The 19,801-nt window shown below is 41.9% G+C and overlaps 1 protein-coding gene across 5 annotated transcripts in view; it reads left to right on the top strand.

Moving 5' to 3' along the window:
• Positions 1-19,084, top strand: part of LOC125718975 (tropomyosin alpha-3 chain-like) — a 32,494-nt gene extending 13,410 nt beyond the window's left edge. For all 5 annotated transcript variants that reach the window (XM_048993334.1, XM_048993333.1, XM_048993332.1 and 2 more), the window contains 4 exons: positions 5,258-5,333; positions 7,199-7,261; positions 8,660-8,729; positions 18,131-19,084. In XM_048993334.1, coding sequence (XP_048849291.1) covers positions 5,258-5,333; positions 7,199-7,261; positions 8,660-8,729; positions 18,131-18,213 — 292 coding nt within the window. In that variant the 3' untranslated portion in view covers positions 18,214-19,084. The remainder of the gene's footprint in view (positions 1-5,257; positions 5,334-7,198; positions 7,262-8,659; positions 8,730-18,130) is intronic.
• The last annotated feature ends 717 nt before the right edge of the window (positions 19,085-19,801 follow it).

The following is a 19,801-nucleotide window of genomic DNA, read 5'->3' as shown; positions in this document are numbered from 1 at the left end:
GACATAGCGCCGCCTCCCTCCACCACCGTGCGCCGGAGGAAGAGGAAGAAGAGACCGGCGATCGCCTCGACGATCGCCCTGGGGGCGTGCACCCTCGTCCCCACTTCTCTTCTTGGAGGTGATCGGGAGTACTTCCCAATCACTACAGAGGTCCCTAGCGCTACTAAGCTGCCTTCCCCAGCAGCTTCCCCCGTCCGGAGAACACGCTGGGTCGCTGCGCAGCTAGAGCAGCCGTCTCTGCTGCTCGCTGCAGCCATCGGACCTGAGGAGCTCCCTCCGCTCCTGCCACCTGCGGCTCCCGTGCGGCCGCCGCTGCCGGCGGATCCCGCTCCCGTGCAGCCGCCATTGCCGGCGGACCCCGCTCCCGTGCAGCCGCCATTGCCGGCGGACCCCGCTCCCGTGCAGCCGCCATTGCCGGCGGACCCAGCTCCCGTGCAGCCGCCATTGCCGGCGGACCCAGCTCCCGTGCAGCCGCCATTGCCGGCGGACCCAGCTCCCGTGCAGCCGCCATTGCCGGCGGACCCAGCTCCCGTGCAGCCGCCATTGCCGGCGGACCCAGCTCCCGTGCAGCCGCCCCTGCCGGCGGACCCAGCTCCCGTGCAGCCGCCCCTGCCGGCGGACCCAGCTCCCGTGCAGCCGCCCCTGCCGGCGGACCCAGCTCCCGTGCAGCCGCCCCTGCCGGCGGACCCAGCTCCCGTGCAGCCGCCCCTGCCGGCGGACCCAGCTCCCGTGCAGCCGCCCCTGCCGGCGGACCCAGCTCCCGTGCAGCCGCCCCTGCCGGCGCAGCCCCCACTGCAGCTCCCGTGCAGCCGCCCCTGCCGGCGCAGCCCCCACTGCAGCCGCCTGCAGCTCCCGGGCCGGCGCCCCCACTGCAGCCGCCTGCAGCTCCCGGGCCGGCGCCCCCACTGCAGCCGCCTGCAGCTCCCGGGCCGGCGCCCCCACTGCAGCCAGCTCCTGTTCCTGACCGCGCTCCTGTTCCTGTCCCGGCGCCCCCTCCGCCTGCAGCAGCTCCCGAGGCGCCCCCTCCGCCTGCAGCAGCTCCCGAGGCGCCCCCTCCGCCTGCAGCAGCTCCCGAGGCGCCCCCTCCGCCTGCAGCAGCTCCCGAGGCGCCCCGAATGACTTTACTTCCTGGCCCCGCAGGGGAAGGGGACACAGACGCAGGGCTGGGGTCCCGCCCGCCCTGCCCCCTGGCTCGCCCTGCCTCGCCTGCGCTGGGGCTCGGTTGGCGCCTGCGGTTCCTGGCCCTCCGGGCCTCGCCTGCGCTGGGGCCCGGTGTGGCGCGCCTTTGGGGGGGGGTTCTGTGACGCCCGCTCCGTCCGCTCCTCGTGTGTGCCACGCCCCCTAATTACCCACGTGTGATTTCCTGATTGTGCCCAGTCGTGTCTTGTTTCCTGCTGCCTTGTTTCATGTATTTAAGTTCCTGATTTGTACTAACCCGTGTCTGTCATTGATGTCAGTCTGCGTCCAATGTTCCCGGCTCCCCGAAGCCCGATTAAACCCTCGTTTACCCCGATTCCTGCCTGCTTGTCTATTTTGGATCGCTCGCGCTCCCTGAGCGATCTTCAGTCCAGCCCGTCCTGCGTTTCGCGTGACAAGCAGGTTTTACTATTTAAAAAAATCAGTTTAAAGTTTACCTCCACCGCTTTAGCATGAGCACTGCGTTCTCAGAGGGAATCATAACAATTTGCATCCTTACTGTTTAAATCATTCCTACATGGGTTTATGAGAAACTTGTAGATTTCCGTTTTATAAATACTCTAGTATCTATTACAAGATAATACTGTGCTGTCCTAGTCCTGTGGTGCCTGCGGTTCATGAACGTTGTGGCCTACGAACTATTTGGTTTGCTACCAAAAATTTAGTAGGGGGAAAAATGCATTGGTTCACGTACAAAATTTTGTCGATCAGATTCACCCAACGAGCACCGAAACCAAATACACATATGGGAGAAACAAGGATGTCAGACGCGGAACTGCAAGATGCACACCCGGTGGAAGATTTACGTATGTTAAATACACGCGAGGATCAGACCACGTATACAAAAGAAACTGGCAAACACACACAACAATAGGGAAATGCAACTATTAACAACAACAATACAAGGGCTTTAAGGATTGTTGGTAAAAAAGCGTGATTTCCTCGGCAAGCAAGTCTCCACGTCTCTCTCTGCTCCCGATGCCTCGGTCCACCCGTCACCACATTATATTGTGTTTTTCTTTAAAGTTTTTACTATAAAAACCAGAATTTATAAATTATTATTTGGTAGGCTTATTAACCAATTAGTTAAATGTCAGTGCTTTTTTTATGGGAAAAATTGACTTGATTCGTGTAGAAATTGATTCCCGACCACTTTCCAGGAATGGATTGTGTTCGTGAACCGCAAGCACCACTGTATCTTATAAAAATGTGATGCCATCCTAATTTTGTACCTGTTCTTCCAACCGGAATGCAATTTAACCTTGGGTCTTTCATTTGCCACCTGTGCATTATTTTATTTTATTTTTTTTCTTCATTTATTTTCTGACTTTTCAAAGTGGTGTTTGTATTGTGTTTCAGAAGCAAGCTATTTGCATAACCAATCAACAAAAAAGCATTTCAAGTGCCACCCCAAAGTACCAGAATAGTACCCCAGTTCATTTGGCACTTTAGGTACTGGAACTTATGGTACTGGTACTTGACTAGAAGTGAATGGAAAATGGATCGTAGCAAAAGTACTAAACCAATAGTACAGTACCTGGTGAGGTGAAAAAACACCCTTACTTGTTTGGGTAGTGGATAAAACGCCTAACAGACATTCGTTTTTGCTCATTCATTCCAAAATGATCAGTTCTTGAAAGGCAGTATGCCCTATTTTTCCATGTAGGGGCTGCCTCTTTTGGCATTAATGATGCAGTGGTATGATTCTGTTTCTGGAGAGTTAGCCTCATTATTCCCAGGTATAGCTGAAAGCCGGGACTCAACTCCAGCCCACACATGCCCCAAGGTGCATGTACAAGGTGCTCCTCACTTTACTTTCAACTTCAATTTTGTTTGACTTTGAGTATTTCAACCTTGCAATAGTGATGCATATTCATATGGAACTAAATCAGGGCCAATAGATTTAATTTGAAAAAAGAATTGAAACTAAAAGTTCAAGTTTTGATGTTGGACTTTTGTTTTTCAGCTTTAAAATAATTAATTCAGATCAACAAATTTTTCATTTTCCACTCATTGATTTGTTTTTTTTTTTTTGTTTTTTTTTCCCCCCCAAATATTTGTTACTTTTTTCAGAATTATCACATTTGAATCTTTCCATTGTCTGATCATATTTTTTCAGTTTCAGACTTTTGGTACTTCCTCAGACTGTTGGCGTAGAGGTATACATAATGAGTGACAGCATAAAGTAGGGTGAGGACCTCCCTTGTTGCCTTCAGTATCAGCTTGCTTGAGTTACAATGGTCCATGTTACTATATCTTGACCTCACGTTGGGTATGGTTATTCAATAAATTACGTAAGATTTTCAACAATTTATAATAAAGTAGGCTTGTTTTTAATGGTTTTGCCCAACTGTAGGCTAATGTATGTGTTCAAAGCATGTTTAGGGTAGGCCAGGTTATGATGTTTGCTAGGTTAGGTGTACCGAATTGAAATTTTGCCTTAGGTTTATCGGAATGTACCCTATCGTAACCGTGGGAGCATCTGGTGGCCACATTTTACTAATTTGTTTTATGTAAATAGTGTTCACATTTTATTAATCTGTTCCCCTATTTTATGTTAAAATGTGGGCATGTTTTACGACATAGCTGTATGCATGACTTTCATTTAGATCACTAGCCAACTGCTGGTATGGATGGAGATAGTTCAATCGAGTTTTCAGTATGATAAAACATAAAATAAAGTAAGAGGGTTAAAAGCATGGTAAATAGTTTGAGTGGCCATGATTTATGTAAATTGTTGAAGTACAGCATGGGCACAATTGAATTAAAATGAATAAGTAAAGCATTCGTTTTTTAGTGTCGTTCCCGCAATATATCCTTTAACCGTTCTGATGTATATCGTGGCTACATTTTAATATATAACAGGATTACCAACTCTCGCGCATCTAGCATGATGCTCTCGCTTTCAGACTCTCTCGCTCATATTGCATTAGAAATCCTAAAATTAACTACATTATAAGCTTTGGGGCAGTTGGCAAAACCTACAGGCTTTTTACAAGGTAATAAAACTTGCATACATGTGTGTGCATGTGTGTGCTGATTGTCTTAAATCTCACACCGGCCAGCTGATCGAAGCCGGCAACCCTGATATATAATATTTATCGTATTTATCGTTGTATCATGAGTGGAGCTTCATGCTTTCTCTATGTCCCTACAGTATGTCACAAAAAATGACCCATGACTGTAAAATTTAGGATAACTTAGCAGAGTATTTGTTAAAGTAGCTAACATTCCTTCAGCGCCCTGGCGCCAGCAGGGGCTCCATGTGAATTGAGCGTCATCTTAAACGGCTTCTCTGTAGAAAAACTGGAATAAAAACAAACAAATGAACAAAACTTTTGGCTGGTTTAGATGCATGCATTTAGTAGTTGTCAAACTTTTTGAATTTTGATCTGTTACTGGGCTAGCAATATGCTGTATAATATTTTCATCAGTGACAGCACAAACCCAACCACTCTTCCAGGATCTGTAGTGATATTGTGCATTAGCAACTCATGCAGTATTTAACGTATTGTTAATTTTACATACAGTATACTTACAGTAATTTTGTTTTTCAGTTACCAGTAGTTATTTTTATATTATTCTTATGACATTTGCAACTTATGAGTAACTTTGTTGTAAATTGAAGCAAATTAATGCAGTTGAACTAGAAGGGCTGGTGAATCCCAGGATGCAAGGTTGTTGGACCTTTAGTGTTGCGTCATCTTTTTTGTAAGAAAATCAGTAGGGAAATGACCATGATTATCTGTAGTGGTTTTCCAAAAAATTACCACTTTCTCTTATAAACTAGACCCATTTTAATAACCTGGATTACCAAGTTAGTTTGTGTATAATTTATTATAAATATTTGTAATAGATTATGCCTTTTATGATTTCCATAATGATTTCAAGGCTGTCTGGTGTAATCATATGATGCAAAAACAAGCTTGAGCTGTGCCACATTCGGTTTGCAGTAGCTGACCTCTGACATTACAGATGGATATCTCTATGTGCTGGAGGTCTCATGATCCTTCTGCTTGTTTGACCGAAACCCTAACCCTCAACCCCTCCCCACTAACAGTAAAGCCCGGGAACTGGAGGAGCAGCTGAGGGGCTTTGACCAAATGCTCAAGACTCTGCAGGCCTCTGAGGACACGGTAATGCTCCCCCCCTTGCTTAAATCTTCTGTGTGTCTGGGCCAGCTTATAGTCACATGATCAAGGGCAGGTAGCCAGAAAGGCTCTCTAGACTGTTCAATTCTCACCTTCATTCCCCAGCAGCCTCCTATTCCCCATCATCTGTTCACCTTTTGCCTATTTTAACCTATTTATTCTTGTTTATTGTGTTTTCAGTTGAATTCAATTTATTTTTATATAGTGCCTTTCGTAAGAGTTGTCCCAAAGCGCTTTACATGGATATGTTGTGATACATAAAACGTCATGAGAGATACAGAATGGGGAAAAAGGGAGGAAAGAAATTAAATGAACGCCTGAAGACAATGGAGGAGAGGAACCAAAAACTCCCAAGTAAGAAGAGGGAAAAACACCCTGTGCATACTAACAGCACTGAAAGCAGAAAAGAATGGACATGTCTGCAAAAGGTAGGTGTAAGCTGTGATTAAGAATGAAGACAGTCCATCAACGAGTCCATTATCCATGTTGGCCAAAGTCCATCAATAAGTTCTTTCTCCATGCTGGGCTGTGTTGGGTGACCATGAAGGCTGCACCCATGATGATGCAGTTCGTAGGTTCCATTTGTGATATCAACCCTCCAAGGGACTGAACCAGGACTCCAGCTCCGACAGTACCCACCTTGGGCACTATCCAGACATATGGGAAGGCAGAGAGCATGAATGGTCTGAACATGCGTTGACACATAAATGGACAAGCATAGCAGATAAAAAGACATGTACAGCAGCAACAACAGCCAGCTTGTAAACTTAAAGTAATTCTATCAGGTAGGCAGACACTATTTGCTTACTTGCTCTATTGTATTTTGCTTTTCTTGTTGTTCTTCACTGAGTACCAGGACTGCACTGCCTTTTCAGGCAGAGATCAGGTCTTGGTATGAGTGTAGGCCTTGTTCCCTGTCAACACCTATCAACCTAACCCTCACCCATACATATTCAGTCAGCCCAGCATCTTGTACTTGATATATCTGGCTCCAGTTCTTTATCCTTATTATTTGGGGCTTTCTTCCAACCATTCTGTCCTAATTAATGAATGCATTTCTGTGTTTTTGTTCCTGAATCTCTTCATATGACCAGTTTCCCAACTTTTGCCTGTCCACTTATCTTTTCTCCAGACATCCATTTTCCTATGGTTTCTTCAATTTTATCATTCCACAAGCACTAAAACAAACCAAATGGAAACTTGTAGCAAATGTGCTGTGTTGGAAGACAAGCTGAAAAACATCGCCAAGAACTTAAGAATATAAGAAATTTACAAATGAGAGGAGGCCCATCAAGCTCGTTTGGGGGGAACTTGACTAATAGCTGAGTTGTTAATATCTCATCTAGCTCTGATTTAAAGGAACCCAGGTTTTTAACTTGTGCCACACTAGCAGGAAGAATATTCCATACTTTACATCAGGTGTCTCCAACTCCGGTCCTGGAGAGCTACTATTCAGTAGGTTTTCTGTCCCACTTGGCTTTTGTTGAGCCACACCTGTTCCTGGTATTTACCTCTTCCCTATCCATTGTGGCTGTTTTGTAAATCCTGTCAGACATTTACGATAAAATGGCTCTTTGCTTTAAAATGTTCTCCCGCTAATTTCCACTTATGGCCATGCGTGCTAGTATTTAAACTAATATTGAAATAGCCATAATCATAACGGTGTATAGCATAAGAGACATTGGTATGTAGCTGCCTTTTGTTGGTATGTAGCTGCCTTTGAATGGGGCTCTGAATGTAATATCTAGGCACTGTACTCCTTACTGACATGGGCTTTATCCACTGAACCTCATTATCTTGTTCATGTTTGTTCTTCATGTAACTTTTTCTCTGCCCTCCCTACTCTGCAGTACTCTCAGAAGGAGGACAGGTATGAAGAGGAGATTAGGATCTTGTATGAAAAACTAAAGGAGGTGAGTTTTCTCTGGCCCATGTTATTGTGACGTATACTGTAGCTGAAAGTAATCTAATGTTTGCATGTGAGGAGGTGCAGCCTGAAACATGTTCTGGCAGGAGAAGCACAGCTATTAGTGTGAACATCCACATCAGCCTAGATCAGGGGTCAGCAACCTGTGGCTTGCCACATGCAGCTCGTTGAGCACGTGGTTTATGATTAAATTATGAAAATACTTTTCGAAAAAAATATTTATGGGTTAATATTTTTCATTTAGATATTTCTTTAGCTGTATATGAATGAGGCAGTCCTTCACGCACTTCTGTGATGTCTTAACTGCATAATTTGCATCTTCCTCAGTCATTCTCTACAGCAGTGAATTTCAAAGTTGGTCCTCGGGCCCCACTGCCCTGCTTGTTTTCCTGCTATCCTTGCCCCACACACAAGTCCCAGCTGTCTTTCAGCTTCTAGTTACCTAGATCAGGTGTGTTCAGTCAATCAACAGTGTGTAGGGCAGGGATAGCTGGAAAACAAGCAACGAGAGTACTTCTCCAGTAAAGTTAGGGTATGCTTTCCAGAGTCGTCTTCGGTGTCTGAGATTCGATGTAGGCTTTATTGGGATTCATAACTCTCATATACTTTTTATAGTAAATTGTCACCCCATGTCTTCCCAGGTCTTTGTAAAAAAATATTTTCTGATTTACATATTATAGCCAGCTGAGTTTGAAGTGGTGTACATTTTACACTGCTCAGTCAGCTCAGCTGCAAGTAGTGAAGTGGAGAGTGAAGGCCAAAGGACTGCAGGGCCAAATGAACTTTACTCAGTCTTCACCCTCACCCTTCTTTCTGTCACTACAGAACTGAACGATATTGTGATATTAGTCACCTTTTGCGTTGTTACGCGTCAGTTATTTTAAATTGAGAGCCCCCCCTCCCTACCCCAAAATTTTTCTTTCTTTTTTAGTACTTGAAGTTTTCTTTTTGTATTAAATACATATATACCAATATCGAATTAAAAATCATATTGCTAACCCTCTTCCCTATCCATTGTGGCTGTTTTGTAAATCCTGTCAGACATTTACGATAAAATGGCTCTTTGCTTTAAAATGGTCTCCGACCTCTGGCCTAGATGATGGTCTCATCATCTCCAAGCAATTTGTTTTAGCATTGCTCCATAACTGTGTAAGAGTAATATAGAAGAAGGGCTACTTTCCCTTTTGTTGTGTCCTGAAAGTACTAGATCAAAACTGTGTTTAAAATGTTTATCTTCCTTATAAGGGTATCGTTATAAATTTGTTCTGTTATCTTGATTTTGTTATGTGAAGGTGAAGCAAGTAAAGCAGCTGGGTAGGTATGCTCTGGTCTTTCTGAATCCTGAATGGTTTTGGTATTCATATGCCTGGTTGGGCTCCTGCAGGCTGAGACCCGTGCTGAGTTTGCTGAGAGGTCTGTGACAAAATTGGAGAAGACCATTGATAATCTGGAAGGTACGGACATTTGTGTGAACTTGTTCAGTTTATTCCTTGTTGCTGCTCTGTTGTTCCTGCTTCCGTCCCTATTTTGCCATTCATGTTTTCCTGCTAATATCTCACTCTGTGGCTCCCCTTACCTATACACAGTTGTATGTATGCCCAAAAACTGAAGTACAAGGCTGGTAGTAAAGAGCTGCGCTATACCCTCTGTGGTATGATCTCCAAGAAACTAAGTTTCCATTTGCAGTTGTGTTGTCGGGGTAGAGCAAACTAGTCAATATTTTTACACTATTCAAAAAATTTTTACACTTTTTAATCAGAGTATAGTATTAAGTCAAGTAAACTTCTGGGATATTGACCTGGTCAGTTAAGTAGCAGAGGGGTTTTTTATTCAGTTTCAGCTGCAGGTGCACTAGAGGGGCAACAATGAAACAACCCCCAAAACAGGATTGGTTTAACAGATGGTGTCCACTGACATTTTCTCCTCCTCATCTTTTCTGACTTTTTTCACAATTTTTTTCCTTTGGCTACGGTCAGTGTCACTACTGGTAGCATGAGCCGATACTTGGACCCTCCAGTAATTGCACAGGTAGTCCAAATCGTCCAGGATGGTGCATCAAAATGTGCCATTGCCAGTAGGTTTGCTGTGTCTCCCAGCACAGTCTCAAGGGCATGGAGGAGATTCCAGGAGACAGGCAGTTACTCTAGGAGAGCTGGACAGGGCCATAGAAGGTCCTTAACCCATCAGCAGGACCGGTATCTGCTCCTTGGTGCAAGGAGGAACAGGATGAGCACTGCTGGAGCCTTACAAAATGACCTCCAGCAGGCCACTGGTATTAATGTCTCTGATCAAACAATCAGGAACAGACTTCATGAGGGTGACCTGACGTCCTCTAGTGGGCCCTGTACTCAGTGCCCGGCACTGGAGCTCATTTGGCATATTCCGTAGAATACCAGAATTGACAGATCTGCCACTGGCACCCTGTGCTTTTCACAGATGAGAGCAGGTTCACCCTAGCACATGTGACAGATGTGAAAAGGTTAGTAGAAGCTGTGGAGAATGCTATGCTGCCTATAACATTGTTCAGCATGACCAGTTTGGTGGTGAGTCAGTGATGGTCTGGGGAGCCAGATCCATGGAGGGACGCGCAGACTGCTACAGGCTAGACAACGGCACCTTGACTGCCATTAGGTATCGGGATGAAATCCTTGGACCAATTGTCAGAACCTATGCCATTGTAGTCAGTCCTGGGTTGCTCCTGGTGCATGACAGTGCCTGGCCTCGGTGGCAAGATTATGCAGACAGTTCCTGGAGGATGAAGGAATTGATACTATTTACTGGCCCCGACACTTCTCTGACTTAAATCAAATAGAATACCTCTGGGACATTATGTTTCTGTCTATGTGATGCCATCAAGTTGCACCTCAGACTGTCCAGGAGCTCAGTGATGCCCTGGTCCAGATCTGGGAGAAGATCCCCCAGGACACCATCCGTGGTCTCATTAGGGGCATGCCCCACGTCAGGCATGCATACAAGCACATGGGGGCCATACAAACTACTGAGTACGATTTTGAGTTGTTCCAGTGAAATTTTGGCAAAATGGACTAGGCTGCTACATCATTTTTTCACTTTGAGTTTCGGGGTATCTTTGAATTCAGCCCTCGGTTGGTCATTTTGATTTTCATCAAATGATGAGATATCCTTTCATTCCTATCACATTACCCAGTCCATATCTGTATAGATATCCAGCATGATTTTTTTCCCATTGAGATCTGATGTGTTTTCAAAATGTTACTTTATTTTTTTGAGCAGTGTATATCTCTCGATTTCAGTCTTGATCAGGGATGTTGTAGTTTGTCTTAGATTTTGTTAACTATAATTAGGAGTGAAGAAAAATTAACTGAAATAAAGACTTTTATTTATTTTAAAGAAAACTAAATAAAAACTACAATGAACAATGCAACATGAACTAAAATGAAATAGAAATGCAGGTTAAATGGTTTTGGGTTGCAATTTACATCCGTAGAATCAAAGACCGTCGTCCCCCTTATTGGTGCATTTATTGTGTGGTTGAAGTAAAGTATTCTTTAGGATTCCAAAAAAATGTAAATAACCGAGATCCAGGGAGGAGAGACTGTCTACTGAGCACTTTATATAAATGAAAATGTACTCCTCTAGGCTAATCTTTTGTTGAAATATGACACTACAGTAAAATCCTGTTATAGTGGACTCGCTTGTAACAAAATCATCTATAACGGATGAGGTCTGCTGGTCCTGGCTGTGCGCCTTTACGAACATGCAGAAAAACCACCAAATTTCGCTTATGATGGACAAATAATTTGGTCTCCAGGGCCACTTTTAGCTGTAGTTTTGTTCAACTATAACAGACATGCAGTCTCCGCCTACAAGGCGCAAGGCTTGATATACAGTGCAGATACGTAGTCGGGATTATTAATCGTCACGCTTTATGAATAGGCATGGCGTAACTACAGGCAGCACTGATTGGTCTGTGTGGCTGTCCGTCACCAGGCACGCTGTGAGTCGGCAGACAACGCTGGCAGCTGGAGGGATGCAGTAAGCAATGAGGTCAAGGTTACTACTGTACCGTACATGAATAACCAATTATAGGCCATATATACTTCCAACAGTCCGGTGAAGTTGGATTACTACATGGATAATATAATAATCCATGTATTGTCACTGAATAAGCAAGTGTGCCTGCTGGGGTGTGGCATGAATAAATGGTCCTGTAGTTGTGTTCTGGGCATACAGCAACTCTGGATATAGCAGACTTTGTATATAACGGACTGTTTTGCCAGGTCCCTTGAAGTCCGTCATAACGGGATTGTACTGTATTGCTAAATGGAAACCAGTTACCAAGCTTTGTTTAATGGTTTGCCATTGGATTTATGTTTTTGGTTATACTTATTCCTATGCCTATTGGCAAGGTCAAAACAGGGCTGATGGCGTTGCATATTACTATTATAATTGTTCAAAATACCAAAATCAATAACATTTGACTGACTGAGTTTTTGAAAGTTGTGTGTTTTAAGTGTCAGATTGGTGACATACATAGATGTACAGTTGCCGTCTCCAGATTCATGAATTTGGCATTTGAGATTTTGGTTGTTTGCAAGTTGACTGTGAATAATTAAATGAGTATTTTTGGAGCCATAGTGCTTAATCAGGGCCAATAGTTTTAATTTAAAAATATTGGAACAAAGCTCAAGTTTTGACATTTAACTTTTAAAAAAACAACAATATATTTCAACTAAAAATAAGTGAACATTGTTTTTTTTTCACTTTTGATATGAGATCTTATATTTTCAGCTGCAATTTTTTGGTTTTTAGATCTAAAACTTTTTTTCAGTTTCAGATTTTCACATTCTGATTTTATGAACTTTTTCCATTTTCAGACCATTTTTTTCCATTTGAGTATTAGCACAGACTTGGCACAGGGGTATGATATCACTGAGAGGGGTGTGGAATAAGGAGTAACAAAATAAGCTGAGAGCATCCATCGTTGCTTTTATATCAGCTTGTGCTAGATCCCAAATATTCAAGCCATTACCATATATCGTATCTTTCATTTGTTAATATGGGGAAAATGTAGTCGTGGCAGCAAACATTGTTTGCAAGGGATTTTGGGATCTAAGGGTCTTCTAACTTTTCGTCTGTCAAATCCACATTTGGCACAGTAAGGGGTACTTTATTTCTTTGGTAGCCAACCAGTTGATCGCAGTCATTGCCTGCCCCCGGCAACTCGGTAGATCTATTCCTGAAAAAGGTTTGGTACACCCAATTCTGATTTTGCTGAAAGTATATTCAATGGTTGAAAAATAAGATGCCATTAGTAATTGTGCCGATTCCTTGTAAACAGCGTTTTGGACCTGTGGATTTACCTTTTGTCAATTAACATGTAGTGTGTGAGTGTGAGTGTGAGAGAGAGAGAGAGGAAAAAATGTGATCTGAAAGTGAAATAAAGAACTGTGTTTCTTCTAGAGTGTTTCCTTGTCACTGTCGCCTATGGCTTACTCACTGGGGGCCTTGGGTGGGGATGCTGTAAAGCACTTTGAGACAATGTAATGTGAAAATGTGCTATACTAGAATAAATTTGCTTTTTGGCTAGATTTTCATATGGTCAACTTCCTGTTCTAATAAATTCTTTAGGTGTAAGTGCTGGCTTTCAGATTAAAATGTCTCTCCTTTCACCAGAAACGTAGTAGAATAGATCCTTCATAAGAACATAAGAAATTTACAAACGAGAGGAGGCCATTCGGCCCATCAAGCTCATTTGGGTAGAATGTAACTAATAGCTCAGAGTTGTTAAAATTTTATCGAGTGCTAATATTTAACCCTCTGGGGTCTAGGGGTGGGGAACACACTTTCACTGACTGGGGCATAGTCACACATTACGTTCAATATCAAACGTAATTCATGGCAAATTATTTCTTATACAGTTATGTGCAAAATAATAACAGTGTGTTTAAAACAATAGAGGAAAAGTTCCATGTTCCTAATAGCATTTATTTCCATATATTCAAAGGCACATTAAATTCTAAATGAAAACATGAACAATTTTTTATTTTTTTTTTATTACTGAAAATGAAGAAAGAATATTAGGTTGTTCAAAAAATAGCAGTGTCTGCATTTTCATTTACAAACTGGAATATTTACAGTATAAACTGAAAATGAAATGACGATTTAGCTTTTCCTTTAAGCACTGAACTAATATTTCATTGTATAACCATTATTTCTGATCACTGCTTTACATCTGTGTGTCATGGAGTCAATGCATTCTGCTTATTTCTGCTGCACTGTCCACTGTGCTGCTGTATAACACAAATTTCCCACCTGTGGTACTAATAAAGGCTATCTTATCTTAACATTTGACACCTGCAAACAGAAATTGCAGCCCAAGCTGACTGGACTACATTCCACAGATCTTCTGCATTCTTGGGTTTTGCATCAAAAACAGAATTTTTGAGGTCACTCCAAAAATTCTCAATTGGATTGAGGTCCGAGGATTGGGCTGGCCACTTCATGACATCAATCTTTTTGGTCTGCAACCAGGATGTTGCCCGCTTGCTGGTGTGTTTGAGGTCGTTGCCCTGCTGAAACACCCATTTAAAGGGCATGTCTTCCTCAGCATAAGGCAACATGACCTCTTCCAGTATTTTTAGGTACTGAAACTGGTCCATGGTGCCTGTTATGGGATAAATGGGCCCCACTCTATAGTATGAGAAACATCCCCAAACCATTATGCTTGCACCTTGTATGTTTTACGGTCTTCACAGTGTACTGTGGCTGGTATTCGGTGTTTGGGGGTCGTCTCTCACACTGTGTGCAGCCTTTAGACCCAATATGAACAATCTTGCTCTCATCTGTCCATAGAATATTGCATCACTTCTCTTTAGGCCAATGTGTTCTTTGGCAAACTGTAACCTTTTCAATACATGTCTTTTTCAGCAGTGGTACTTTACGAGGGTTTCTTGCAAATAGTTTGCCTTCACATAGGCGTCTTCTGATTGTTGAAGTACTCGCAGGAAAATGGAGATCTTCTTTGAACCCTCCTCAGAGCTGATCATTGGATGCTTCTTTGCCATTTTTGTTATTCTATGATCTAGGTGGATGGTCGTATTCCTTTTTCTACGTGTTTCGGGTTTTCTTTCCCATTTCAAAGCATTTGGTATCTTTTTAGATGAGCAGCCAATTATTTGCTGTACTACTTTGCATGTCTTCCCCTCTCCAATCAACTTTTTGATCAAAGTTCTTTTTCCCTCAGTGCAATGTCTGGAACGACCCATTTTACCCAGCAGATATAACATCTGCTGCCTTTCTTCCTTAAATAAGGGCCATAATTGACACCCATTTCTTCAGAGTGAATGACCTCCCTAACTGATCTCCACACTGCTATTAACTTGAACACACCCCTTTCATTAAATGAGTCAATTACCCCCAATTGGCAGCATGCATGTCATGTCTGTAAAGTCTGTTGGTTGGCCATTACTCTGCTACACCTAGTCATGCATTTGTTCCCATGTTACATCATCATTTCTGGCAAAATCAGTACTTAAACACATTAGTAATGTTAGACTGCTGTTACTTTGTACATAACTGTGTATTTGTTTTGGCATTAAACTCGTTTTAATCTTAGTATACTTTGTAAGTGTCAGATTTATGTAAAGTTTGTAATTTGACATCAAAGTACAGACATTGCGAAATGCAGTTTGGAGCACATGCAGAAATATAAAAGTACATAGTAAGCAATGTTGGTAGTTTTTGATCCCAGATATCTGGTCACCAAAGTCTTGGCTACATGAAGATGACTAAATGGTGTAGTTGCAACATTCAGTTTGATAAATAGTGACATGAGTTAGGTTTTTCTTATTTCTAGGCTTCTTTCATTCAATATGTAGCAACTTTCATGTGTATGCATGAGCCATTCACACTTGGCCACACCCCCCCCTCCCTTTTATGGTGCTGATGGGGATGTTTCTGGATCGTAGTTCACCATTGTGTTGTTTATCTAATTACCATACAAATGTGATTTGAAAATTTTCCCAGATATCTGGTCACCAAAGTCTTGGCTACATGAAGATGACTAAATGGTGTAGTTGCAACATTCAGTTTGATAAATAGTGACATGAGTTAGGTTTTTCTTATTTCTAGGCTTCTTTCATTCAATATGTAGCAACTTTCATGTGTATGCATGAGCCATTCACACTTGGCCACACCCCCCCCTCCCTTTTATGGTGCTGATGGGGATGTTTCTGGATCGTAGTTCACCATTGTGTTGTTTATCTAATTACCATACAAATGTGATTTGAAAATGCGGCTATTTAGAATGTGAATAGCGATCTTCAGGTGAGGGCGGCACTACACATCCCCGATGCAGGTAAAACAATTTGACATTTTTAACCTAATTCCAACAGTTGATGTTTTGAAAAGAAGACAGATTACAGATTTAGTCAGCGTTTTTTTTTCCCATGATTCTACATGAATATTTCAGCAAGATATAAACTGAAATAGATGCGAAAAGTATGCTGCATCGCCGACAATGCACTCAACCGCAGAGGGTTAGGGTATGGTGACCAAACCTGCACACAAAATTCTAGGTGGGGTATTACCAAGGAATTATATAATCATAGCATCACCTCCCTTGACTTATTTCACTAGGTATGTGGAGTTTAAGTCAACATCCTATTGGCCTTTTTTATTGCTTCCCCACACTGGCAAGAGTGGGACATGGAAGAATCAACATACAGGCCGAGGTCTTTCTCATAATCAACTACCTTTATTTCCGTGGAACCCATAAAATATCTGTACTTTATATTTCTGCTCCCTGCATAAATTACCTTACATTTATCTATGTTAAATTTCATCTGCCAGGTATCAGCCCAGTTGCTAATTAAATCAAGATCCTGTTGTAGCCTCTTTGCTGCTAGATCAGTTTGTGCTACACCACCCACCTTGGTGGTGTCTGCAAATTTAACCAGTTTACTGCATGTATTGGTATCAATATCATTAATGTATATTAGGAACAATAGTGGTCCTAAAATTGAACCCTGCAGTACCCCACTATGAACGCAGGCCCACTGTGACATTGTGCCTCTAAAATTCATTAATCCCCATGAAGAAATTCTCTTTTTGCTTTGATCTTGCTCTCCATACAGCAAACTTGGGAGACACAGTATGGGGCAGTCACCGTGTAGTGCTCCCATTTAAGGATGGATGATATCACTGATTTTCTTTTTAATCTATTGAGAAGAAATACCAAGAGTTGTATTGTATTCCCTGCAGTATGGCCTGCAGGCCAATACTTTGAGACCTTTAGTGTGGCCATGGTGCTTTGGCCTCTTCGGGTGCTTTTCTACCAGATACTGTTTTTCGTACTCAGAATTCAGTATAGATTTTTAATTTTTTTTTTTTCCCCCTCCATGTTGACTTATCCAATATGTCTCGGCACACATCGTGATTGATTAGAGCAGGTGAGTGTTCAGTTTGTACCCGCTTATGCCAGTTTTGGCATATACTCCAAATGAAAAAATAAATATTTACTTCTGTTAACTTGTTGGTTATCTGTGCTTAGACTTTCTGTGCCTAACTACACTGCCATGTGCTACTATGTAGTTAGTAGCTATGTATAATGCCATTTAATTACAAATAGGCTGTCTTTCATTCATTTAAATGTATTTTGCAGTTGTGGCAGTTAAGGGCTGCTTCCCATTAAGAGTTTGTAGTAGGTACAGTATAATGGCTGTATTAGTTAGTCTTATTGAGCTGACCTCATGGGAGGGGTTTGGAGGTGTACAGTGCCCCCGGCCCAAGTAGCCTGAGTTGAAATTGCAATTAATTGGAAAAATCGACATTGTGCTATGTTTTATGGAGGCGCTTTGCACTTTTGCATAAGTGATTGTTGATACCCTGTAGGTACTACTAAGTTTCTAAACTGAGGCACCAGAGCTTATAAAGACTGCAATGACATAATACACACAACGCCATGTTTACCAATGATGTTCCGCTGTTAGTTGCATCAAGTTTTCATATGCACTTTTCTTGCTTCCTTTTATGGTCCATCTCATTAGCATTAGCATCCACAAACACTGCTCCTCACCACATTGCCTTCTACTTATTCTCTTCTGAAGTATTCTGGTTTATTTCTGCTCTGCTTGGTTTCCAATTGACTAAATATTACTCTTTCATTCTGACATTTTCTTTTGTTTTGCTGGAACAACTTGGTATGTAACCTAATCTATTTTAGTGGCCAAAAAGTGGGTTTTCCTCTTTTTTTTTTTTTTCTTTTTTTTTCTCCTCTATCAAATCAGAAGTCCAGTAAGCAAAGCATACTGATTTAGGCAGGTGAATGTCAATAAATCATACAATGGAATTTTATAGATATACATTTAATTACTTCAATTTGCAGTTATTTTTAATTCTAGTTATTCTAGTTTTATTGGGTGTAGCTTTTGATGTGGACAGACTACTGAGTCAGAGGTCCATGCACAAAGCTCCAGCACAAATTAATAAGGCCATAATTATATTATTGGGCATGACATTGTGAGCACATCTGAATATTGGGGGGATGTATCCCCTCAATAAATAAATTAATTTAAATTAATAATTTTGTGTGTATTATTATTATTATTATTATTATTATTATGCCCTTGGACAGACAAGTGTGTGTGTCTTCAGATTTATGTTAACACAAAAAGTAAGTAAGGTGTGTGTGTGTGTGTGTGTGTGTTTTGGTGCACCTCCAAGTACAATCTTTGCCTGTAGTTGGCCTCCAGACCATCACATTAGGTTTATGTGCTTGAGTGACTGACTGGGTATGATGTTCTAACAAAGACTGTGGCTTGGTTAAGGTAGAAATTCAGTCGGCCGTTCTCCATCATTCATGTGTGTCTTACAGAGAGACTGGCTGCTGCCAAGGAGGAGAACCTCAAGCTTCATGCCACCCTTGACCAAACCCTGCAGGAGCTCAATAACTTCTGAAGCCCTTGGGTCTTGGCCACTGATTCACTGCCTCTGCACACCATACATCTCCTATTTCTTGTCCACTCTTCTTGCTCTTTGTGTGTTAGGCTTGAATGTAAGCTTGCAGATTCATTTTAAGCCCATGTGTCTGATACTTTTCCTGTTCCATCTTTTGAAGACTTTCTTCCTATACACACATGGTTCAACCTCAAAGTTAAACAGGAAGCTGGCAGGTTTTATACAGCTCATTTGGATGTTTTAAACTCAGTCAAGTATGGTACTGACTGTTTGTTTACTGTTGGGATTGGTTTGGGATGCGCTAATGTAGCATAGAACTTGGATAAATTATTTTGAACGGTGAAAATGCTTTTCCTTGCTGTCCTCCCCTCTGCCAATTATTTCTTCCCTCTCTCCTGCCCTCTGTACAGCAACATCCTGCATTTTGTGGAAACCATAAACTTACGGCCGGCAGCTTGTTGGTTTGCTGCTGTACTTGGCAAGGGAATGCGTTTCATGTGGAATCATGTCTTTCACAAAAGAAGAATGTACTGTTTACCTAAATGGCCAGCATGTTAAAATAATCCATTGTTTTTAAAAGGAGATAAGATTGTAAAGACATCCAATAAAGCCTAGCTTGAGTTGCCTTTCCATTAACAAATGAACTGTTTGCTGTGTCCTGAAAGATGAGGGGACCGTCAAGCTAACTGGAGGGGTTCTGGATGAAAACTGGCAGGTGCTGCGTGTTAAATGACTACATGCAAGTGAATATTAATGGGTTTTAAACTGGATTGTCTTATGTGATATTCGCATGATGCGTTGCCACCTTTTTTTCTTTTTTCATTGTGATGCATATGACTTTTTTTAATAAACTGATTCTTATGCGCATTGAGTGGAGTGTCTTGTGAAATTGTTTTAAATTGATTCTCATGTATAGTCTTGTGAAATCTATTTTTTTTTATTGTGAGCCACATGATTAAACACATTTTTTCTAGGTAGCCTTCAGTATAGGGAGACCCCATTAAGCTCATCGCTGTTTCCAGGAAAATTTATTTGCTTTTGACTATCTAAAACTGCCTCGGGCCACAAATACTTTGGCCAAGGCTTACATGAAAGGGACATCTGTACCTTGTCTACTCATTCTTTTATCAAGTTACACGCTATCCTCATCAGAGTGCAGACTCTCTAACATGACAGGCTGTGGTTAAATCATTTTCTTCCATGTGATCTGATCTCATTTATTTTTTTAATTGTTTAATATATTTTGACATTTTCAGTACTGTTCTAGAAAAGCATTCCAAGGTACTTGTTTTATGCCCTCCCCCTCCCCCTGTGACTTTGTACTACATGCAGTGATGAACAAATGAATAAAACAATTTTCTTCAGAATAAGTTTCCTGATTCTGATAATGTGGCTTGATGCATCATTTAGGTCTGGTCTTGTACAACGGAAGATTCTCCTCCTTTCTTTAGTTACAATATACCATATATTGATGTGACTTCATGATGGAGGCTTCGGCTATGATTTGACTTGTATAGCAATGGACTTTAAGTTCTTTAAGGAGCTGTCCATCCCTCCATCCTTTTTCTGTACCCACTTGTCCTAATCA

Source organism: Brienomyrus brachyistius, chromosome 23 (genome assembly GCF_023856365.1).
Source record: "Brienomyrus brachyistius isolate T26 chromosome 23, BBRACH_0.4, whole genome shotgun sequence".
NCBI lineage: Eukaryota > Metazoa > Chordata > Actinopteri > Osteoglossiformes > Mormyridae > Brienomyrus > Brienomyrus brachyistius.
The sequence above is the reverse complement of the archived record's forward strand: the minus strand, read 5'-3'. Positions and strand labels throughout refer to the sequence as shown.